The sequence below is a fragment of the Dreissena polymorpha genome, chromosome 2 (assembly GCF_020536995.1).
Source record: "Dreissena polymorpha isolate Duluth1 chromosome 2, UMN_Dpol_1.0, whole genome shotgun sequence".
In the NCBI taxonomy this organism is placed as follows: domain Eukaryota; kingdom Metazoa; phylum Mollusca; class Bivalvia; order Myida; family Dreissenidae; genus Dreissena; species Dreissena polymorpha.
The window spans coordinates 142,259,868-142,285,653 of record NC_068356.1 but is presented as its reverse complement, the minus strand read 5'-3'; the positions used below and the strand labels follow the sequence as shown (position 1 = coordinate 142,285,653).

General features: G+C 36.7%; 1 protein-coding gene and 1 long non-coding RNA gene across 5 annotated transcripts; one reads left to right on the top strand and one right to left on the bottom strand.

The window, feature by feature from the left end:
• Positions 1-1,041: 1,041 nt before the first annotated feature.
• Positions 1,042-25,536, top strand: LOC127869260 (uncharacterized). 4 transcript variants are annotated; one of them, XR_008044493.1, is made up of 6 exons: positions 1,042-1,209; positions 2,353-2,523; positions 6,241-6,320; positions 10,102-10,150; positions 12,802-12,893; positions 13,116-14,982. It is a non-coding gene; the product is annotated as an uncharacterized LOC127869260 (long non-coding RNA). The 4 variants fall into 4 exon arrangements; XR_008044491.1 differs by lacking the exons at positions 12,802-12,893; positions 13,116-14,982 and adding an exon at positions 25,290-25,536 and having other exon boundaries at positions 1,047-1,209; XR_008044494.1 differs by lacking the exon at positions 12,802-12,893 and having other exon boundaries at positions 1,047-1,209.
• On the bottom strand, positions 22,077-25,413 carry LOC127869259 (uncharacterized). Its single transcript, XM_052411646.1, has 3 exons — positions 25,249-25,413; positions 24,131-24,215; positions 22,077-22,436 (listed from the first exon to the last, which is right to left on the bottom strand). The coding sequence occupies exons 1-3, from the start codon at positions 25,411-25,413 to the stop codon at positions 22,213-22,215; spliced, it is 474 nt and encodes a 157-aa protein (XP_052267606.1). The 3' UTR covers positions 22,077-22,212.
• Positions 25,537-25,786: the final 250 nt, after the last annotated feature.

The following is a 25,786-nucleotide window of genomic DNA, read 5'->3' as shown; positions in this document are numbered from 1 at the left end:
TAGTAAGCTTGTGTCTGGCAAAGAACTGACCAGTGACAATGTCATAAATGCCATCCAACAACATGAACAGGTCATGAAAAGACCCAAGAAGACAACAAAATCAGTCCCAGCCAGGTTATTGAAAACAACAAGCAAGTCATGTGTTATGAAAAAAGCCCCTGAACAAAACTTCATTGTAGACAGTCCGAAGCCAGGTCCATCGCGCATGAATGTGATCCCAGGAACATCAAGCAGTGATGATGATGATGATGATGATGATGATGATGATGATGATGATGATGATGATGATGATGATGATGATGAAACTTGTTGTGCCTGTGATCGGTTTCAAACCGAAGAGCAGGCAGCATGTTTATCACTTACCTTTGTTAAGTGGGCACAGTGTGATGGGATTCGCAATGGTATGCCATGCTTGCACTGGACACACCTAGGTTATTGCGCACCAGTGAAAGTAATAAGAAGGGGTGATGCATTCTACTGTCCCCATTGCCAAAAACCAGAAGAATAAAATAAAGTCATATTAAAAACTGTAAATATGTTACACTGTTAAAGTTTCCAGTTATAAAAAAAAACAATTTAACACCCAATTTGTTTTAACACTTGTCAGACTATTGCGCAAGTATATGTTATGAACACAGAACCACAAATAAACTAGTTTTGGCCTTAATTGCAACCAAGGCTATGACGACGTCATTTCCGGCGATTCAAGGTACATTCAAAACAAAAGACGCAGTCAAGCATGTGTGTGTTAATTTGGGATTATAAACTACGAGGATGCTTACTTTGACGTTCATTTTTGTGTGGAATATAAGTTTAAAGGATTAACTTCATGAAACAAGTAAGTTTATTGCTTCTTACTTTAGTTATTGATTTGCAGTGTTTGTGATTCTTTGTGACTACGGCGATCCATGGTTAGCTGTAGGTGGATGGTCCACGGCCGTCCACAAGCTCAAATGACCATATATGGAGAAAAAGGCGGGACCAAACCAAATAGGCTTGCAATGCGCATGCCCAAGCAAAACCGATTGTAAGCCATGTTGAATTGTTAGCGTGAAAAGAAATATTGGATATTTTAATATGATGAATATTCTAGGTAGAGAATATGGATAGTATTACCATTATTAGTATTACGTCAACATTAACTCAACAATTGTATTGTTGACATGAAGAAAAAGCTATTTCGAGGTTGTTTTGACCATTGATTGCTAAGTAGGTCAAACTCAAAGTTTTAACTTTTATTGATATTTTATTTAGTTAAGGAATCTTCGAGTAATAGTTAAAATAAATCTTTCGCATTCTAATTCTATAGCTAAATCATGTGTTGTTGCTATATTATAAACTTTCGTGCATGAGCCATTTAAATCCGTTCGCATTACTTTTTTAGTTGTTTCCCCTGGAAAATTCTCTTCTTGCTAGCCTTCGCTGAGTTATTCAACAACATCGCTATATTGCTGATTTTTGCTGTTGTTTTTTGGTTAAAGCTGCATGCTTTTGTTGGATAATGTTTAATTTATCATTCAAGTTTTACATATGATTCTGTTTAAACCATATTTAATCGATGTTTTTGTGAATTTTGCGCATGCTTAACTTGCCCGATTTCGGACGTAATTTACTTTCGGATACATGCTCCTCTTGTGTTTTTTTTCGATGTTTTCTTATGTATGCAGATTAAAAAAAACAGCTCATGCTTAAATGTGTTATTGAGCAAGTGACTTCTTAATACTATGGCAGGAATAAAACACTGTTATAAAATTATAAAGGAGGTTTAGTTACATGTATAAACTCACAGTCACAAGTGTGTAAGTATTACTGTTACATTTATTTATATTTATTAAAAGTAAATATATGCTCACATATCAGTAAGTATTGTACAGCCCTAAATTATATTTAATACACCCATCTAGGCAGTTAATTCATATATGTGCTGGCTTTAATTTACATTCATGTTATTATCACCCTGCAATAGGCGGAGGGATATTGTTTTGGCCTTGTCCGCCCGTCTTTCCGTCCATCCGGCACTTTTGTGTTGGGAGCCATACCTTGGAAGTGCTTTGGTGGATTTCATCGAAACTTGGTATGAGTATATGTATAGATAAGAGGATGATGCATGCCAAATGGCATTGTACACTATCTGTTAATAACAGAGTTATGGCCCTTCGAACCTAAAAAAATGCTTTTTTACCTGAGTGTCAAATATAACACTTTTGTGTCCAGAAGCTAATTAGCGGGGGATATCAATTCAATGAATTTGCTTGTTATTAATTGAAGGGAAATAGACCTGTTATTTTGTCTCTCATTATGGTGTTTAAAGTCACATTTAATGGCATCCAACCTACTTTATTTCAAATACAGTAACACCTGGCGCCGTGACCTGGATGCAGATTCTAAGCAGATGGGCCAAAATGGGGGCAGCTAGAGAGACTCGCCTGGAACTGACAAGCCTGGAGGGAGCTGGTTGACTGTTGGCGAGATGGGACAACAGACGAAGAATAAACGAACCTACTTGATTTGATAAACATTTTTGTAAGTCATTCAAGAATCGAGCAAACTTTTTGTTTCCAATAAGCAGTCCTGTATATATCCGAAATAAAATAAAATGTTTCACTCAGGTTCCTTGATACTCATCTTGGTATTTAATGGACCTTATAACAGATTATGGCATGTATTGAAGTTTGTCATTAAATGCGTTATATTTATAAATATAAACATTAAATCTAAAAAGCTCAATTAAAAAACAAGAACAAATTAAAAGAAAAAGTAATCCTCATCTGGGCTCGAACCACTGACCTCTGGAGTAAAAGTCTAACGCTAAGACGGCCATCCATGCTCATACAATATTTTATACTTTTAGTTTCTATAAGCAAAGCTCGTAGTGTCACTAAAAACGACAACAGAACTCCAAATTATTCAATTGTTTTGCAATTTGAGGTTGTTAATGTTAAGTATAACTGTTTTCTCACAAATATCATAACTGCAACAAAAATGTGCAAGTCTGAAACAATTTTTATGCCCCCTTTCAAAGAAAAGGGGGCATATAGTTATCAGACTGTCCGTCTGTCGGTCCGTATTTCTGTCACACTTTGCGTTTAGGTTTCGAAAAATGCTCATAACTTCTATTTCCCTTGAGATATAACCTTCATATTTGGTATGCATGTGCATATGGACAAAGCCTTTCCATACGAACACAAATTTTTACCCCTGTGACCTTGACCTTGAACTTAAGGTCCGTGTTTAGGTTTCAAAATCTGCGTTTAGGTTTTGAAAAATGCTCATAACTTCTATGTCCCTTGAGATATAACCTTCATATTTGGTATGCATGTGTATATGGACAAGGCCTTTCCATACGCACAAAAATTGTTACCCCTGTGACCTTGAACTTGGGGTCCGCGTTTAGGTTTCGAAATCTGCGTTTAGGTTTTGAAAAATGCTCATAACTTCTATGTTTTGAGATATAACCTTCATATTTGGTATGCATGTGTATATGAACAAGGCCTTTCCATACGCACAAAAAATTTTACCCCTGTGACCTTGACCTTGAAGTAAGGGTCCGCGTTTAGGTTTCGAAATCTGCGTTTAGATATTGAAAAATGCTCATAACTTCTATGTCCCTTGAGATATGACCTTCATATTTGGTATGCATGTGTATATGGACAAGGCCTTTCCATACGCACACAAATTTTGACCCCTGTGACCTTGAACTTAGGGTCCGCGTTTAGGTTTCGAAATCTGTGTTTAGGTTTCGAAAAAAGCTCATAACTTCTATCAAGCATTTATAGGGGGCATAAGTCATCCTATGGTGACAGCTGCTCTTGTTTTATTTTGTCAATTTACCAAAACATGCAAAGGCCCCTTAAAATACATGAAGTAATGTTTCCAGTTGTCCATAACCACATATTGAAAAAGAATGTGCAAGCTCTATCTATTGGCATACAAACAAAGCCAATCTGTTGGATTATTACTCATGGCAAGCAATATGATCTTAGGTATACCTTCTATAATCAGGTGTTTGCACTTTAATCACATTAAAATTTGAAAAACTATAGAAGTACAAAAAGGTCAGAATGATAACAAACAGGTTTGTAATGGACATCATCTTGCAATTGCTATTTATGTGAGTGGGATGGTACACAAATTCTGAATTTGTTATATGTAGGACATTTAGTAACTTAGCAACCCATGCATGTTGCAAGGGTGTTAATTGTCCGGATTATTTGGAAATCCCGATTTGAGCCATTCAGGATTGAATTTTAGATCAGTGTAAATCTGATGATTTGTTTTAAGGGGGTGTGAACAAATATTGTAATTGCTTCATTGGCATGCCGGGCATGTGCGCTTAGTAGGGATTTTTCCTGGTCTTTTTAACAAGGTTTTCCAAAGAAAAAAACGGGTTATTCAATTTGGCAAATGCCGGCTGGCGGGCGGACGGAACAAGCTTGTCCGGGCCATAACGTTGTGGTTCTTGGTGAGAATTTAAAATCATTTGGCACATTTGTTCACCATCATTAGACGGTGTGTGGCTCAAAAGAATACCGTCAATATATCCAAGGTCAAGGTCACACTTTGAGTTCAAAGGTCAAAAATGGCCATAAAAGAGCTTGTCCGGGCCAAAACTATGTCATTCATTGTGAGACTTAAAAATGATTTGGCATATTTGTTCACCATCGTGGGACGTTGTATCGCACTTTAGAATTACGTCAATATCTCCAAGGTCAAGGTCGCCACAACTAAAAATATATTTATTTTGAAACAAAGGGGGTTAATTATAAACAGTTCAGTTTGAGTTGTCTCCCTCTATCAGACTTTTTTCTACATTGAAAACCTGGTTTTGTGACAATTTTGTCCCTTGTTTTACTATTGTCTGATTGGTTATCCGCTGACACGGACATAAAAGGTAACTGACCTAACCTCTTGGCTACTTTCCAGAAATCTTACATACTACAAAATGTAGCATATGTCCCCCATCATTAAATTTCCATTTTCTGCTGTCAAACTAAGTGCATATATTATTTCATTTGCAAAAGACATATCTGGATATATTTTTGGACAGTTGTTTTACTGTATGGTTAGTGGATTAACATTTGTTATGCCCCACTTCGAAGAAGAGGGGGTATATTGCTTTGCACATGTCGGTTGGTCGGTCTGTCGGCCCGTCCACCAGGTGGTTTCCGGATAATAACTCAAGAACGCTTAGGCCTAGGATCATGAAACTTCATAGGAAGATAGATCATGACTCGCAGATGATCCCTATTCATTTAGAGGTCACTAGGTCAAAGCTCTAGGTCATGGTGACCCGAAATAGTAAAATGGTTTCTGGATGATAACTCAAGAACGCATATGCCAAGGATCATGAAACTTCATAGGTAGATTGATCATGACTTGCAGACGACCCCTATTGATTTTGAGGTCACTAGGTCAAGGTCACGGTGACCCGAAATAGTAGAATGGTTTCCGGTTGAAAACTCAAAAACGCATACGCCTAGGATCATGAAACTTCATAGGTAGATTGATCATGACTCGCAGATGACCCGTATTAATTTTGAGGTAACTATGTCAAAGGTCAAATTCACGGTGACTCGAAATAGTTAAATGGTTTCCGATGATAACTCAAGAACGCTTACGCCTAGGATCATGAAACTTCATGGGTACATTTATCATGACATGCAGATGACTCATATTGATTTTCAGGTCACTAGGTCAAAGGTCAAGGTCACAGTGACAAAAAACGTATTCACATAATGGCTGCCACTACAACGGACAGCCCATATGGGGGGCATGCATGTTTTACAAACAGCCCTTGTTATCGATGTTCTTTATAACATTTATATAAAATGACAATTACACATCGAGTGTTACTGGTGGTCTGGCTTATAATAGTTTGCATTTTACTCACCAGAAATAGCAACTAAGACTATAAAAAGAACAATGAACTATGGCTTTGGGGGGCTCTACCTGTAAGGGACCTACAGGCTCAGACTCCAGACTTTATCATTAGGATTTCAAATTTGGGACATTTGACACCCCTGATGTTGTGCCATGTATCAAAACCGTCTATATATAAACACTAATTTTATTAATTGGATATGTAGAAGATTTGGTGATGCAATCATTGGATTTCATTTTGTGTTTTGTTGACCTACTTTTAATTTTTAGGCTCAGCAGAACTATGGCTGTCAAAACACAATTGTATTAAAATGAATAGTGCTTCAAATTATACAAGAAGTCACTTTCTTTTTGTTTTAGATGTTTTTCAGTTTCGTCGGAAGACATTTCCCACCAACCATCCTGTCTTGAAAGAAATAACTTTTGAACCTGATTATCTGGTAATACAATTTTTTTTACATACAGTTATTAGTGAATTATGAACATTTCATAAGGATCTCAAGGGTCACACAGGTATATATATATATAATATATATATAATCAAGATTTTCCATAGGCAGTTAGAGCACAGCCGGCCCGAATAGCATGGACAAGTTAACAATTTTTTTTTTTAAATATCTAGTGTGTAAAAATTACTTTGCATTGCAGAGAACTTTAAGATCATTTTATTTCTGTAAAAAATGTTCAAAGTTATATCCTGAATGATTTTAGGGCCTTAAATTATATATGGAAACAAGCATATTTAATAATAAAAAAGGCCTGTTGAGTTTTTAATTTGTTCTCTTAAAGATTTACAGAAAGACCCTTTTTAGCTCGACTATTATATATGAAATCTATATAGTGGAGCAATTCTACTCACCCGGCGTTTGCGTTAGCCTTAGCATTGGCGTTAGGGTGAGCATGCAAATGTTAAAAGTTTGCGTACTACCCCAAATATTTTCAATGTCCCTTGGCATATTTCTTTCATATTTTGCATACTTCTTAACAAACATGACCCCAACCTATAAACAAGAGCAGACAACTCTATCAAGCATTTTGTAATAATTATGCAGTCTTCGAAATTAGCTTTGAAAAGTTACATGCCAGTCGGGCCAGTTACTTAAGAATTTTTACATGCCCAACATATTTTTTACATGCCCAAACTTTTTTAACCAAAATTATAACAAATCACAACATTTTAACACTTACATGCTACACATAGTAAAGCAGAACATTTGTTTCAATAGTAGTGAATACAATTACATCTAATCAATCACTAGAATTAAGACGGTCAATCGTTACACCAGTGCTCTTGAAAAGAGCGTTCTCTGGTGTCCTCATACCATTTCTTGGCTTCCTTTTTCTCTAAATCATTGTCAATTTTCTATTTTGGAAGTGCTTTATCGGGCTTAGCCCCATCAACATACCTAAGATACTGCCTCTATGTCGACAATGACATTTGTTTACATTGACAAAAACGGAAGTGTATTACTTGATTGATTCAAAAAGTATCTTCTCGATTAATGTCTAGAGAAACCGTCGATAAGAACGGAATGTGACCGAACTGCATCGGTCAAAAACAATAACGATGACGTGTGCAAGCAGGTGCGTGTTGTTAAACCAATCGAATTTCATTGTTTTACAACTTACGGAAAGGTGTTTGTTCGCAAAATTGATAAATAGATCTGCAAATATCAAGAACCGCTTACGATTTTTTTTTATAAACTGTCAATTGGCTTCAATAATTTACATGCCCGGCGGGCCACAAACTTGAATTTTTGTATGTTCCCGGCAGTAATTTTACTCGCCACGGGCGATCGGGCGTGTGCTAATTTCGAAGACTGATTATGGCCCCTATTCCACTTTGAAAATGCAGCAAATGTTTAAGTTTGTTTACTACCCCAAATATTTTCAATGTCCCTTGACATATTGCTTTCATATTTTGCATTTTTCTTTACCAACATGACCCCAACCTATAAACAAGAGCAACCAACTCTATCCAGCATTTTGTAATAATTATGGCTCCTTTACCATTTTGAATATTCATATTATTGATAAATCTATGTTAAAGTTGGCGTACCACCTAAAATATTTTTAACGTCCCTTGACATATTGCTTTCATATTTTGCAAACTTATTTACCAACATGACCCCAATCTATAAAGAAGAGCAGACAACTGTATCAAGCATTTTGTAAGAATAATGGCCCTTTTTCCATTATTATATGCATATTACTTAAGATTCAACCCAATAATATCTTTGACAAGTTTTAAAATGACGCCGGTTGGTTGAAAAACATGGCATTTATGAGGTGGGGCATTTTCCTTATGGCTATAGTAAACCTTGTTATCACTCTAGAGGCCACATTTATTGTCAGATTTTCATGAAACTTGGTCAGAACATTTTTCCAATGATATCTTGGATGAGTTTGAAAATGGTTTTGGTTGCTTTAAAAACATGGCCACCAGGGGGCGGGGCATTTTTCCTTATATGGTTATTTATATATGGTCCATATATGGTTATATATGGCTTTAGTAAAACCGTGTGAACACTCTAGAGGCCGCATTGTCCAATCTTCGTGAAATTTGGTCAGAAGATTGGTCTCAATGATATCTTGGATGAGTTTGAAAATGGTTATGTTTGCTTGAAAAACATGGCTGCCAAGGGGCGGGGCATTTTTCCTAATATGGCTATAAATGGCTATAGTAAAATCTTGTTAACACCCTAGAGGCCACTTTTATTGTCGGATCTTCATGAAACATGGTCAGAAGATTCATCCCAATAATATCTTGGACGAGTTTTTTTAAAAATGATGCTGATTGGTTGAAAAACATGGCTGCCAGGGGGCAGAGCATTTTTCCTTCTATGGCTATAGTAAAACCTTGTTAACATTCTAGAGGCCACATTTATTGTCTGATCTTTATGAAACTTGGTCAGAAGATTTGTCCCAATGATGTCTTGAATGAGTTCGAAAATGGGTATGGTTGCTATAAAAACATGGCCACCAGGGGGCGGGGCATTTTTCCTTATAGGGCTTTAGTAAAACCTTGTTAACACTTTAGAGGCCACATTTATTGTCAAGCTTCATGAAATTTGGTAAGAAGATTGGTCTCAATGATATCTTGAAAGAGTTTGAAAATGGGTACATTTGCTTGGAAAACACGACTTCCAGGGGGCGGGGCATTTTTTTCATTATATGGCTATAGTAAAGTCTTGTTAACACTTTAGAGGCCACTTTTATTTCTGATGTTCATGAAAAATGGTCAGAAGATTCATCCCAATAATATCTTGGACGAGTTCAAACATGATGCTGATTGGTTGAAAAACATGGCTGCCAGTGGGCTCTGCATTTTTTCTTTTATGGCTATATAGTAAAACCTTGTTAACACTCTAGAGGCCACATTTATTGTCTGATCATCATGAAACTTTGTCCGAAGTTTTGTCCCAATGATATCTTGGATGAGGTCGAAAATGGTACAAATACGTACAGACTTTAATGATAAACACTAGTCTGGCCAATGTCGTCTTACAAGCTGGTATATACACTCACTGCTAGAACAGAATCATTTGTCATCTGTTGCAGACAGGCAGTGGTGATCGTTCTAAGCAAATTGAGTTGCGGTTCTTTCCGTAGCTAAGGCTTCTAAGCACACACTGATTTGCAAAATATGCTCTGTAAATTCTAAAATGCGACCAACTAAAAACAAACCCTTTGCCAACTTCTAGGTCAAAGGTTAAGTTTGAACATCATGATTCCTTTTAAATGGCAAATGATATTCGCGTACGATCTTACAACTGTAACTCCCTATTCCCAACTCGGCATTTTCATCAAAGGGCAGGAAGGGTGTCCAAGGTTGACAGGTTGGAATCTTTGAATGGCAGGGTGCTGCGCCCTTCCATTCATGCCAAGCTGGAGCACTGGTTTTGATGGTGTTTCACTTGTAACGCACCAAGCAGTATGACCCATTATATTTATAAACATGGCTAAAATGAGGCCAAAATAATTGTTAAATGCCCTTTTTTTATTTCCAAAGACATGGATGGATCATCTTTGTCTCTGAATATATTATAAATACTCGTGTTGTTGATTTTGTCCTGTTTGCTTATTGCAGGAAAACTGTTAACGCATTATGTTGTGAAGACTCTGTAATCAGACAGCTAGCAGTATTATGATTATCAAATATTAAAATTTGACTTAACAATATAGCGCTTCAAATTATATAAGACTTTATTTTTGTTTCAGATATTTTCCAGTTTCCCCTCACAACAATTTGCATCAAACCTCTTGTCTGGTAAGAAATTTCCATTGAAACCAACTGCTGGTAATACTATCTTTTTGGTAATGGGGGCTATATAGGAACCACTTTGTCGGTCCGTCAGTCTGTCCCGAAATTTCATCAGATCTTCACCCAAACTTGGTCACAAATTGTATCTAGATGATGTATAGGTCAAGTTTGAATATGGATCATGCCTGGTCAGAAACTAGGTCATGGGGTCACTTATTGTGTTTTAAACCTGAAGTTTGTCTGGGCCATAACTTTGTCATTTATTTCATACAGTATTTTAAATGATGGAACAGTTCATAATGATTTCAAGACATCTTCTGATCCCTGGAAGATAAACTAGGGATTGATCTGTCTGTATATAACAGTTCAGAGACTTCCAATGTAGCGTGAGAAGATGTAATGATAATGTTAAATGGAAATTACATATAACCATACATGACCGGGACTTTTGCCGATTTTCCGGGACATGTATAAAATGTAGCGATATTTATAGACATATGCATTTTTGGTACGTTTTGTTTTGTTTCGCATCGTTAATTGCAAAAGTTCGAAAGCCTATCCGAAATATACTTGATCTATTAACGTCAAATAAAACATTACTAGTTCCTTTACTAGATACAGGCCATGTGTTTTCAGTGTAATCGTTCTAAACATAGATGGTGACGTCACTGCGTTATTGTTATTAAGACTGGTGTGTAACGCGTAGTTGTTGATACGCCTTTATTCATTTAAAACATTTATATAATAAAAAATACAACAATACAGTACCGTTAGATTGTCAACTCAAATCAATTCACAATACATACAACCAATCACATAAAACAAATACAACAAAACAGTACCGGTAGATCGTCAACTTAAAATCCGTACAGTCACACATTAGTTACACTCTTGTTTCGATGTAGATATAAGTCAATTAACAACCAAAACAATGCCGCCTTTTCGGTTTGACAGCGAACGTGAGACAATCAATATGATAACAGGACCCCTGTTAATTGATTGATTTTGACACGTAGCGTAGTCTGCCTATTCGGGTAGGCATTGTCATGGAGACGCTGCATATATACACAGATTCGAGGTGCAGTTAAGCCTAAGATAAGGTACATGTATATATGGATTTTGTAAATTCGGAACATTTGACAGATTTCAGGGACAGCGGGACAAGTTCTTCATTTCCGGGACTGTCCCGGAAAATCCGGGACGTATGGCATGTATGATATAACAGTTCATACAGTTTAAGAAATACAATACATTTTATACAATGTCGTTTTTATGCCCCCGAACCAGCGATTTTGAGGGCATATTAAAATCGCTCCGTCCTTTAGTTTGTTAGTCCATCCGTCCGTCTGTAAGTTAGTAAGTCCGTCCGTCAGTCCGTCCGGATTATTTTCCGTTCAATAAGTCAAGCAATTGACATCAGATCTTAACCAAACTTCATGAAAATGTGTAAGGCAATAACATCTAGGTCAAGTTAGATAATGGGCCAAATAGACCCAGACACCCCTGAGTTATGGCCCTTGAATCATAGTAAAATAGGGTTTTTAGCTCGACTATTATATATGAAATATATATATAGTGGAGCTTTCCTACTCTCCCCGGGGTTCCAGTGTCCGTGAGCGTTGGAATGAACTATAGTAGGGGACATATTGTTTTCGCCCTGTCTGTTGGTCTGTCTGTTGGTTTGTTTGCTCCAACTTTAATATTTTGCCATAACTTTTGCAATATTGAAGAAAGCAACTTCATATTTGGCATGCATGTGTATCTCATGGAGCTGCACATTTTGAGTGGTGAAAGGTCAAGGTCATCCTTCAAGGTCAAAGGTCAAAATATACCTAGAAAGGTGCAGATTTGCTTCAGTTTTGTGTTTAGGTTCATTTTATTCCTAAAATATCACAGCTATTACACTATGCCTCCAAACAATATACGAAAGCTTTACCCAAACCAAGACACTCTTGATGTTAGTAATGGTAGGTGAACGTAAGAATTAAATGCTGGCAATTCACATGAAATTGACATGAGGGTTTATTAATTATCCATGGTCCTGACCCCTTTAATATCTGAAATCCCTGTTTGTGCATATAACATAATGAGAACACCCTTTGGGCGACCTAACTTTGTATTTCAATCAGTTTCTTGTTTTGACCATTATTTTTACATTATTATCAAAACTTGTTAGTTTCCTACCCTTGAAAAAGGAGAGGGACTTACAGTTTGCGCTCTGTGTCTGTCAGTCTGACACTTTTCTGGATCCTTCGATAACTTTAAAAGTTCTTCACCCATTTACTTCAAATTAATACTGAACCCCTCTTATGACAATACGGTCAATCTCAACTATGTATGGCCCCATTACCAACCCTGGGGTGCCCCTCCCACATAGGCCACGCCCACCCAAAATTGCCTTTTACTATAATTTCTTCATTTCTACACCGATTCACTTCTAATTGATACTGAACTTCTCTTATGACAATACGGTCAACTATGCATGGCCCCATTACCAACCCTGGGGCGCCCCTGGGTCAAACATGCGGCGTGGGGATGTGCGTCGGTCTCTGCCGCGCCATTTCTAGTCAACATTGGAAACATTGGCATCTTAAAGGAATAAATTATGTATGAGCCCAAATTTTGCAGAACTATGGCCCTTGCTCATTTTTGTTTAGCTCCTCAGCTGAAATCATCATCTAGCAGTCACAATAGTTGAGCGGTTGGAGAGGCATGCATTGCGTCCTACTACTGCTCAGACTATATCATGGTAATGCCTTATCCAAATAACACAAGTATTCATCATGTGCAAATGTCTTGTTGTCTGTATAACTCTCTCTATTAGCTCAAAGTAAAAAGCATTTGAATTTGCACACTTTGGTATTTTAGTTTAATTTTGTTTGGACATTACAATTGTTTTGAAACTAAAGATTAGTGTTGGGGCATAACACTTCTCTTTAAAATGTTTATTTGTGATTATTATTTTTTTCAGTTTGGCAGACAAAACATGATGATCAAAAAGAATGTGTACCACAGGGGCCAGTGTTTCCATTTGAGTGATTGACAAGAAGAAGAAGAGATGAGAAATGTTATCATCATATTTTAGTCCCTACATTTATAGTGTACAGCTCAATGTATTGAACCGGTGTCGTAGAATATAATTGTGATACATGCGAACATTATAACATTATATATAAGATGATATTTCAAAAGCAATAAGAAATAAAAAGTATAAAAAGGTCAAAACAGTAAACCTTGTGTTTACAGTGGACAGGTTTAAAGTGGAAGTGACTAGTTAACTGTTGATCATAAGCTGCACTGATGGAAAAAATAGTGGGACATTACTATCTAGATAACTGTTTAACGTACGACAACAGTTGTGGAACTTCATAAATGACCGTATGTAACAGGGCTGTGCAGTTTTCCTTATATAGCTATAGTGAAACCTTTTGAACACTAGTGAAGTCACTGTTTTTTTTCCAATCTTCATGCATTTTGGTCGAATATTTGTTCAAATGATGGCTCAGTCCAGTTTCAAATTTTTTAATCTATTCAAAAAACATATCCACTAGAGCACGAGGCAATTGTCTTTTTATGGCTATAATGAAACCTTGTAAATTCTCTAGAAGTGACATTTTTAGCCATATCTCCATAAATTTTGGTCAGAATATTTATTCTAATGATAGCTCAGTTGTCGAGTTTGTAACTGGTTCCGGTTTGTAGACTAACATGGCTGCCAGTGGACATGACAGTTTTTCTTAAAGTGCTAGAGTAGAACCTTGTTAACACACAATTGGGCTTTTTTATGTGCATTTTTCATGAAAGATGATCAGAGCATTTGGCCCAATGTAATTTTATATTTGAAATGCATGTGTATCTCATGGAGCTGCACAATTTGAGTGGTGAAAGGTTAAGTTCATCCTTCAAGGTCAGATGTCAAATATATGTGTCCAAAATCGCTCATTTTATTATACTTTTGCAATATTGAAGATAGCAACTTGATATTTGGCATGCATGTGTATCTCGTGGATCTGCACATTTTGAGTGGTGAAAGGTCAAGGTCATCCTTCAAGGTCAGAGGTCAAATATATGTGGCCCAAATCGCTAATTTTATGAATACTTTTTCTATATTGAAGATAGCAACTTGATATTTGGCATGCATGTGTATCTCATGGAGCTGCACATTTTTAGTGGTGAAAGGTCAAGGTCATCCTTCAAGGTCAAATATATGGGTCAAAATTGATCATGTAATGTCACTTCTGCAATATTGAAGCTAGCAATTTTATATTTGAAATGCATGTGTATCTCATGGAGCTGCACATTTTGAGTGGTGAAGGTCATCCTACAAGGTCAAACGTCATATAGGGGGACATTGTGTTTCACAAACACATCTTGTTTAAAGTTTGTCAAAACATTTGCTGTAATGATAAGCAAAGTCAAGTTTATAAATGATTATTTGCCTACAAATTACATATTTTTGATCAAGTTCATTTATTATTCTAAACTACACCCTCTCAGAATAGTTTAGTTACTGCTGGTCACAGTTGAGCACCTTAGGGCTCTTGTTCTATAATTTGATTGTTTTGGAAAATTGTCATTTTGCCAAAATGTGAGCAAGTCCAAATTTAATTAATGTATAAAGTGGAAAATCATCTATGAATCTGACTGCATAGATATTTGGTATTCAGCAAAGCATCGTGTAAATGTAGTAAAACGAAACACAATTGTGTTAGCATAAAACTGGCCATGCCATGGGGGTCAAATGGTTAATACAGACTTGTAGGAAAAAGACTTCTAAAAATTTTATCCATTAAATATATTTTGTGTACATAATGATTAGCTTTTTCCTTCAACTTATCGCTTTCATGGTGTAAAGAAAACATGCCGACTTACTAAGTAAGTCGGAGATCTGGGTTTGATTCCCAGTGAAAGTCAAGTCACAAGGAAAAATGCTTATTGTTGGAAGGATTTATTAGTTATTCAAAACGTAAGATTTTTTTCTTTGCTCGTTCAGTTACTAATAACAGCAAATGATCTGAAAGATTTTGTTTATAACGTAGAAGTTAGTGTCATGAATAGTAAATTGGAATAATGCACTTAATAGAAACTATACATATTGTATATAAGACTAAAATACGCAGAAATGAAATACCAGTAGCATTATTAATACATTTTTATACCCCCACAAACGAAGTTTGTCGGTCCGTCTGCCTGTCTTGTCTGTCGGTCCGTATTAAGTGTCCGCTCTCTAATTCAAGTTGTTTTTACCCGATCTTCACCAAACTTGGTCAGATGTTGTATCTATATGATGTCTAGGTCAAGTTCGAATATGGGTAATGCCGGGTCAAAATCTAGGCCAAGGGGTCACTTAGTGCGTTTTAAACTTTGAGCATGGTGTCCGCTCTCTAATTATGCACCCCTTCGAAGAAGAGGGGGTATATTGTTTTCCACATGTCGGTCGGTCGGTCCGTCCATCAGATGGTTTCCGGATGATAACTTGAGAACGCTTAGGCCTAGGATCATGAAACTTCATTGGTACATTGATCATGACTGGAAGATGACCCATCTTTATTTTCAGGTTACTAGGTCAAGGTCACAGTTATTCCAAATAATAAAATGGCTTCAAGATGGTAACTCAAGAATGCTTAGGCCTAGGATCATGAAACTAAGGATCATGAAACTTCATAGGAACATTGATCATGACTGGCAGATGACCCCTATTGATTTTCAGGTCACTAGGTCAAAGGTCACAGTGACAAATACGTATTCACACAATGGCTGCCACTACAACTGACAGCCCATATGGGGGGCATGCATGTTTTACAAACAGCCATTGTATATACTACTACCCCATGCTCGTATATAAGTAATGCCGTATCAAGCCAGTACTATACTAGCGAGTCATGTATCGGATATATCCTACTACCCATGCTCGTATATAAGTAATGCCGTATCAAGCCAGTACTATACTAGCGAGTTATATACCGGGTATATCCTCCTACCCCATGCTCGTATATAAGTAATGCCGTATCAAGCCAGTACTATACTAGCGAGTCATATACCGGATATATCCTACTACCCCATGCTCGTACATTAGTAATTCCGTATCAAGCCGGTACTATACTAGCGAGTTATATAGCGGGTATATCCTACTACCCCATGCTTATATATAAGTAATGCCGTACCAAGCCAGTACTATACTAGCGAGTCATATACCGGGTATACCCTACTACCCCATGTTCGTATATAAGTAATGCCGTATCAAGCCAGTACTATACTAGCGAGTAATATAGCGGGTATATCCTACTACCCCATGCTGGTATATAAGTAATGCCGTATCAAGCCAGTACTATACTAGCGAGTTATGTACCGGGTATATCCTACTACCCCATGCTGGTATATAAGTAATGCCGTATCAAGCCAGTACTATACTAGCGAGTTATGTACCGGGTATATCCTACTACCCCATGCTGGTAAACGAGTCTTATACCGGGTATATCCAACTACCCCATGCTCGTATAAGTAATGCCGTATCAAGCCGGTACTAAACTAGAGAGTTATATAGCGGGTATATCCTACTACCCCATGCTCGTATATAAGTAATGTCGTTTCAAGCCAGTACTATACTAGCGAGTTATATACCGGGTATAACCTACAACCCCATGCTGGTATAAAAGTAATGCCGTATCAAGCCGGTACTATACTAGCGAGTTATATAACGGGTATATCCTACTACCCCATACTCGTATATAAGTAATGCCGTATCAAGCCAGTACTTTACTAGCGAGTCATATACCGGATATATCCTACTACCCCATGCTCGTATACCCGGTATAAGTAATGCCGTATCAAGCCAGTACTATACTAGCGAGTCATAGCGGGTATATACTGCTACCCCATGCTCGTATATCAGTAATGCCGTTTCAAGCCAGTACTATACTAGCGAGTCATATACCGGGTATACCCTACTACCCCATGCTCGTATATAAGTAATGCCGTATCAAGCCAGTACTATACTAACGAGTCATATACCGGGTATATCCTACTACCCCATGCTCGTATAAAAGTAATGCCGTATCAAGCCAGTACTATACTAGCGAGCCATAGCGGGTATATACTACTACCCCATGCTCGTATGTAAGTAATGCCGTACCAACCCAGGACTATACTAGCGAGTCATATACCGGGTATATCCTAATACCCCATGCCTTTATATAAGTAATGCCGTATCAAGCCAGTACCATACTAGCGAGTTGTATACCGGGTATTCTACAACCCCATGCTGGTATATAAGTAATGCCGTATCAAACCAGTACTATACTAGCGAGTTATATAGCGGGTATATCCTACTACCCCATGCTCATTATAAGTAATGCCGTATCAAGCCAGTACTATATTAGCGAGTTATATAGCGGGTATATTCTACTACACCATGCTCGTATATAAGTAATGCCGTATCAAACCGGTACTATACTAGAGAGTCATAGCGGGTATATACTACTACCCCATGCTCGTATATAAGTAATGCCGTATCCAGCCGGTACTATACTAGCAAGCTATATACCGGATATATCCTACTACCCAATGCTGGTATATAAGTAATGCCGTATCAAGCCGGTTCTATACTAACGAGTCATATACCGGGTATATCCTACTACCCCATGCTCGTATATACGTAATGCCATATCAAGCCAGTACTATACTAGCGAGTTATATACCGGGTATATCCTACTACCCCATGCTCGTATATAAGTAATGCCGTTTCAAGCCAGTACTATACTAGCGAGTTATATACCGGGTATATCCTACTACCCATGCTCGTATATAAGTAATGCCGTATCAAGCCAGTACTATACTAGCGAGTCATGTACCGGATATATACTACTACCCCATGCTCGTATATAAGTAATGCCGTACCAAGCCAGTACTATACTAGCGAGTTATATAGCGGGTATATCCTACTACCCCATGCTCGTATATAAGTAATGCCGTATCAAGCCAGTACTTTACTAGCGAGCAATATACCGGATATATCCTACTACCCAATGCTCGTATATAAGTAATGCCGTATCAAGCCTGTACTATACTAGCGAGTTATATAGCGGTATATACTACTACCCCATGCTGTTATAAGTAATACCGTATTAGTTACACTGTTTGTAACTGATGGTGTATGAGAGCGAAGCTCGAGAAGGGAACTGAGGGTGTATATCCTATACACAATCAGTTACTAACTGTGTATCCATTATATCTCAACCGATTACTCGGGGTGTATGGAAATTTCTCAGGGTGTATGGAAAATACACAATGGGCACATGGCCTCTCAAAGCAAATCGAATCAGGTCATTTTTGTAGGAGGCGAGTTATACCTTACTACCCTATGCTCGTATAAGTAATGCCGTATCACATCAGTTGTATTTTTGACGTCATTTAGTTATATACAGGATAGTCATATAGCGGGTATTTCCTATAACCCCCAAGTACGTACTGTTAATGCTTTATTAAACCTGTTATATTCCTAATTTCACAAAGCGGGTATAACCGACTATCCCAGGCTCAAGTTTGCCAAGCGGTATCTACCCAGTAATATTCTATATGTCATTATGCGGGGATACCTGACTATCGTATGTTTGTATTTAAGTGATGCTGTAGCACATTAGTTCAACACTCACAAGTCATACCAAGGGTATATAGGGTTAGGGCAACTAAACCTAAAAAACATATTGTTCACTGCTCGCCTGCATGGTCTGTTCTTCTAAAAGCCATGTAAGAAACACAATCATTCTGCTGTGTGCATATTTTGATCAAATTAATGAATGCTAGTTCGGTTGTTCGGCGTAGCTGTCTTACCAAGCTTTTCACATAAAATACCCTTTATCAACAAACAATTAAATGATGGGGAAATTTCACGCCTGTAGACCCGAATGAATGAATCAGAATATTTTAATTATTGATTTCAGAGAAATCACCCACAGCATTGGCCAAATCACTGCGGAAATCCGGACTTCTTCATGCACGTTTTTGACCTAACAACAATCACTGCGAAATAGCGCAGACCGTGTTTGACTTACGCTGGCCGCATACGCATTAAGACCTATTTTCGCAAGACGCGACTATAAGTGTGATTTGGTTGTGTTGAAAGAACACTGTGCATGTATGAACTATTTACATCTCATTGCGATATAATAAATTCATAATAAGCCTTGTAAGGCCACATATGATCACATGTAGTATATTTTTATCTAAGGACAAAATTGTTCGGTTTGAATATACGTGCACTTTATAAGAAACACATCATGCGGTGGATATGCGACAATTAAACCTTTATTTTCTATTTAAATATTTATAAACGTGAATATACGACTTGCTTTAACGATACAAGCGTTAATTCGTTACTGATAGGATCATGCGGCAGCAATGAATAGGACACTCCTCGTGTAAGTAATCATCATAGTCTAGGGACCCTTCAGATTTTGCATCGTAAAAAGTGTGACCCAGTAATATTGCTTAAAATGGTTGAGCTAACTTAATTTTCATCTTTTCTCGTGCTCTTTAATTACCCACATATTTAGGTCTGGTTGATAGTACTTATACTTCCCACAGAGCAATTCGGTTCAAATTACTAATAACAACAATACACATTTTTAGCTTTATTTCAAATGTAAACATATTTATTTAACGCAGATGTGTACATAATTTTAACACAGAACAAGGGCTGTTTGTAAAACATGCATGCCCCCCCTATGGGCTGTCAGTTGTAGTGGCAGCCATTGTGAATACGTTTTTGTCACTGTGAACTTGACTTTTGACCTAGTGACCTGAAAATCAATAGGGGTCATCTGCCAGTCATGATCAATGTACTTGAGAAGTTTCATGATCAAAGACCTAAGTATTCTTGAGCTATCAACAGGAAACCATTAAACTGTTTTGAGTCACTATGACCTTAATCTTTGACCTAGTGACCTGAAAATCAATAAGGGTCTTCTGCCAGTCATTATCAATGTACCTATGAAGGGGGTCATCTGCCAGTCATTATCAATGTACCAATGATTTTTTTATTTTATGATCCTAGGCGTAAGCATTTATGAGTTATCATCCGGAAACCATTTTTCTATTTCGAGTCACTGTGACCTTGACCTTTGACTTAGTGACCTGAAAATCAATAGATGTCATCTCCGAGTCATCATCAATGTACCTATGAAGTTTCATGATCCTAGGCGTAAGCGTTCTTGAGTTATCATCCGGAAACCATTTTACTATTTCGAGATCAATAAACCTATGAAGTTTCATGATCCTAGGCCAAAGCGTTCTTGAGTTATCATCAGGAAACCATCTGGTGGACCAACCAACTGACATGTGCAAAACAATATACCCCTCTTCTTCCAAGGGGGGCATAAATATAATATTAATTTTTAGTAATCTAAATTAAATAAAAATTGCTAGATTGTATTTTCCGAGAAATTATCGGAAAACATCGTTAAAGTTAAAGGGTATCTGCCAGCTTATGCCATTATAACACAAATGTTAAATGACAAAAGCTGTTGCCCGGTTCACGGCACGCGGAGCCTACCCTATTGTGAACCAAAATCTTTGTGTATTTCATCCTAGTAGTTACCTTGACATAGAACAGACACATTGGTTACTTTTATGAAACAATTCTTATAAAACTTGGTATACAAATTGCGACATTGTTGCCCATTTGTCCGTCAGTCCATGTCCGAATAGTAGCTAAAATTGAGAAAACTCAGTAAGATTTATGTTCTGGTTCTTATAGTGGCAGACAAAAACAAGAACTATGATTTTAAGTAAATTTGTTATGTTCATATAAACATTAATTATTCCAACTATTTTTTTAGCTCATATATGTTGTTATACAATTGTATTAAACATGGCCATTTAAGTCTTTCATAAGATTCTAACTAAACAAATGAGTTTTAATTTCTTTTAAAACTCTTGATGCAAGCAAACGATGAACGGCAGTATTGGGGGAAAAAACTGGCAGACAATATGTATTTGACCATCAAAACTAGAGAAGACTGAGATAAAGATATGCAGAAAATGAAGCAACACCAGTTCATACACAGTGCTAAACTCACATCATAGAGATGTTTAAGTTCATGGTTTTCAAGACTATTAAAGCTCAGGACTTTGGTACAGTCTCCCCATCTACAGCATTTCTCTTGAACCACATGAGAGATGATATGTGCATCTTGCTGTCCTATGGAGTGGAAGTCTTCCTTGCAGGATATCCATTTGCACGAATACTCCTATAACAAGCAACTTTGTAAACTGCAGATTGGAAGCCAAAGTCAATTAACTTACAGTGTCCACATTTTTAACTTTAGTTATAATCATTGACTAAGTTTTTCACAAATGTTATTTTTGATTGAAAATGTTAATGAAAAGGCAAAAAAAAGAGATTTACTGTAAAATAAGTCAATGGAGATAAGCCTACTAATAGCTCTTGGTGTGTATTGTGGATTTCACCATGATTTGTTTAACTCTATTTTTGTTTTATTTATCTATATATTGATATTTTCTATGAGTTCTTTACGCAGATACACATCTAATCAGAGCCTCTGTTAATGTAATAAAAGTATGTTACTGTTCTGTTTTTCTGTTAATAACTAATCTAAAAAGAAAGAAAAAAAGTAAATTTGCACTATTGTATGAATATGGCATACACTTATTTTTCCATGTTGAAATCTTATTAAATTCATGATATGAAGCCCTAAAATGTTTGTAACAAACAGATGGATGGACTGACAGACTGACCGATGGAAAACGCCAACACTATATCTCTCTGGCTTTGGAAAGGATAATGATTCAACAGAAAGTAGAAATCATCAAAAAAACTTGATGCATCTAAGTTAACTTAGCAATTAGTGAGTTCAATATGTCCTTTAACTGAACAAAAAACAGATGTTTCAAAAACTTAACATGATATGTCATTTGTTGCAAATATTAAGAAGCACTTACAGGTCCTGGGTTTCAATCACCAACATATGATAAAATAGTTCTCAGTAACAAAAGGCACAAAAATGCAAGAAAAAAATCACTTTAATGTTAAAATAAATATATATAGTTATTCAATAAACGATGTATATTTTGTCATAAAGTACCGGTCCTGGTTTTTTCTCAACATCATTTAAGAGATTTAAGAGCATCAACATCCGCTGGGACAGGTTAACATGTTGTTGAATACACAGCTGCATCATGATGTAATGAAGACCACCTTGTCCACACATACGACCCAGAATCATCAGCCCAAACATCTTGATCCACATGGTGGGTGGGAAATGTTTGTATGTTCCTAAAGAACAAAACATGTTAATGATTTATCATTTCAAGTATAAAAGGCAAGCCTTAAAATTCTTAGAAAGCTTTAACATCTGAAGGTTAATATCACCCTGGCTGTGCAGATCTTGGTAATATACCCATTTAAAAAACATTCCTTAAAGCCACACACCTTGAAATGAAATATCTGGCATAGTAAATTTGGATATAAATAAGAAACATATTTTATCTTTGCCAATTAGAATATATCTGGTGGTTGCAAGGTAGAAATCCGTCTTTCTTGTGCTTTAAAACTTAAAAATAATTGTGTTTCTCGAATTGAACATGTACGTATACAAATCATACATTCAGTTTTAAAATATAAAAAAATAAATTACTTGCTAACTAGGCTATAGATTTAATGACAATTTTGCACACTTTCAAATTGCATCTATATGTACTGAGTAACATGTATTTAATTTCAAGGTGTGTGGCTTTAATGTAATAAACAAGAGTGCTAAACTGTCACAAGATACACCCGTTTGAAGGTTTTGGACACCATGCTAAACGCTGGAAATGCACTAAGTGACCTAGTTTTCGACCCGGCATGACCTATATCTGAACTTGACTTAGATATCATTAAGACACAACTTCTGCCCAAATTTGGTGAAGATCGGATGAAAACTCTTTCAATTAAAGAGCTTACACCATGCTAAATCCTTGAAATGCACCCTGTGAACTAGTTTTTGACCCAGCATGACCCATATTTGAACTTGAACTAGATATTGTCTAGATACAACTTCTGACCACATTTGTTGAAGATCAGATGAAAACTACTTCAATAAGAGAGTGGACACCGTGCTAAATGCTTGAAATGCACTAAGTAACCTCGTGACCTAGTTTTTGACCTGGCGTGACCCATATTTGAACTTGACCTAGATAACATTTTGACACAATTTCTGACCAAATTTGGTGAAGATCGGATGATAACTACTTCAATTTGAGAGCGGACACCATGCTTAATCCTTGAAATGTACTAAGTGAACCCCTGACCTTGTTTTTGACCCGGCATGACCCATAATTGAACTTGACTTAGATATTGTCTAGATAAAACTTCTGACCAAAGTTTGTGAAGATTGGATGAAAACTACTTCAATTAGAGAGCAGACACCATGCGAAATGCATGAAATGCTCTAAGTGACCTCGCGACCTAGTTTTTGACCCGGCATAACCCATATTTGAACTTGACCTATATATCATTTACACACAACTTATGACCAAATTTGGTAAAGATCAGATGAAAACTACTCCAATTAGAGAGCCACCAATGCTAAATCCTTCAAATGCACTAAGTGACCCCGTGACCTAGTTTTTGACCTGGCATGACCCATATTCAAACTTGACCTAGATATTGTCTAGATACAACTTCTGACCAAGTTTGGTGAAGATCGGATGAAAACTATTTGAATTAGAGAGTGGACACTGTTATGGACGCCGCCGCCCGCCAAGGGTGAAACTATAATACCTCCCGTTTTTTCAAAACCGGCGTATAAAAATAAGTAATATCCCTCACAGGGTTCAGGTCACACAATTAACTTATAGACAATAGGCAATACTTAATTCATTCGCTTCAAACTGTTTCTCTTGACAGATAACAAATGTTCAATCAAATTTTCATTCAAGATCTTGTCACTTCATTTGGTTACAAATTTGAAATATACTAAAATTTGCCTTCATAATGGAAACTTCTATTTTCCAAGCATGCCTTCCACTTCCTTGAGCTGACTTCGTTGAGTTCATGATTAGCAGATGCAATCTGTAAGATTTACTTATAAATAACTCTAAAATAAGTGATTGTTACCCAAAAAATAAAAATATATAAATTCTTTTGTCTAATTACACACTTTCACATACATAAATGTGACACAAGCATAAAGGCCCATAACCATCCAATCAAAATATTCAGAAATAGAGGTGCTCATTATACTAACAGTAATGACTAAGTTTGTATACATGTATGTTTTTTCAACTATGTTTTGCAAAATATTCTCATGCAAACCAGGGTTTCCAATTTAATAAGCCACATGTACATTGCATGTAACAGGGGTAAGACAATGCTAACAAGAAATGTGGTTGTCAGAAACACAATGCCCCCTAATGCGCCACTTTGATTATTTTTTTACCTTTGACCTTTAAGGATGACCTTGATCTTTCACCACTCAAAATGTGCAGCTCCATGAGATACACATGCATGCCAAATATCAAGTTGCTACGTTCAATATTGCAAAAGTTATGAAGAAGGTTAAAGTTTTGGTTAAAGTTTTTGAATTATTTTTTTTGACCTTTGACCTTGAAGGATGACCTTGACTTTGACCTTTCACCACTCAAAATGTGCAGCTCCATGAGATACACATGCATGCCAAAAATCAAGTTGCTATGTTCAATATTGCAAAAGTTATGATGAAGGTTAAAGTTTTGGTTAAAGTTTTGGGACACACACACACACACACACACACATGGACACATACAATGACAGACAGGCCAAAAACAATATACCCCCGATCTTTTGATCCGGGGGCATAAAAATAATCCTGGTTGTGTTTTTCAAGCAATCTAGCTAAAACAAACAGGTTTAATAAAATAGAAAGATTAACTAAAATGAACATACCAGTTATATAGGGCTATAACTATCATATTGAGTATGTCAACACAAAATCGTGTCATTAGTTGCTAAAAGATACAGAAAGCATTATATGGGAAAGTGCATGTGTTGACCCCCTTTTTTTGTTACTTTATTTGTACACAAAATGCTTGTCAAGCATACACAAGTTAGTGATTTAAAGTCATACCATTGGTGAGCCTATCAGCTTAATTTTACTCTCTTTTCCAGTCTCTGGTTGCTTGATGTGGCGACTGCAGAAGTGGCTCAGCAAAGCGTCTTCGTTGGAGCAAACAACCCTGCATTCTGGACACCGATTGTGCGCCTCCTTTAAATATAAAACTTTGTGAAACATAAAAATATATTTAACATTTATTTTTCATCATTTTAACCAATAAATACCTACTAAACAAGAACTTTGACATTAACTTAGATAAGAAAACATATATATTATTTTCAATTAAATTGTTAAACAAGAGCTGTCTCCATAGGATGACGTATGCCCCCAATAAATGCTTTGATAGAAATTATGAGCATTTTTCGAACCCTAAACGCGGACCCTAAGGTCAAGGTCTTGGGGTAAAAATTTGTGTGGGTATGGAAAGGCCTTGTCCATATACACATGCATATCAAATATGAATGTTACATCTGAAGCGACAAAAGAAGTTATGAGCATTTTTCGAAACCTAAACACAAAGTGTGACGGACAGACAGACATCAGACAAACA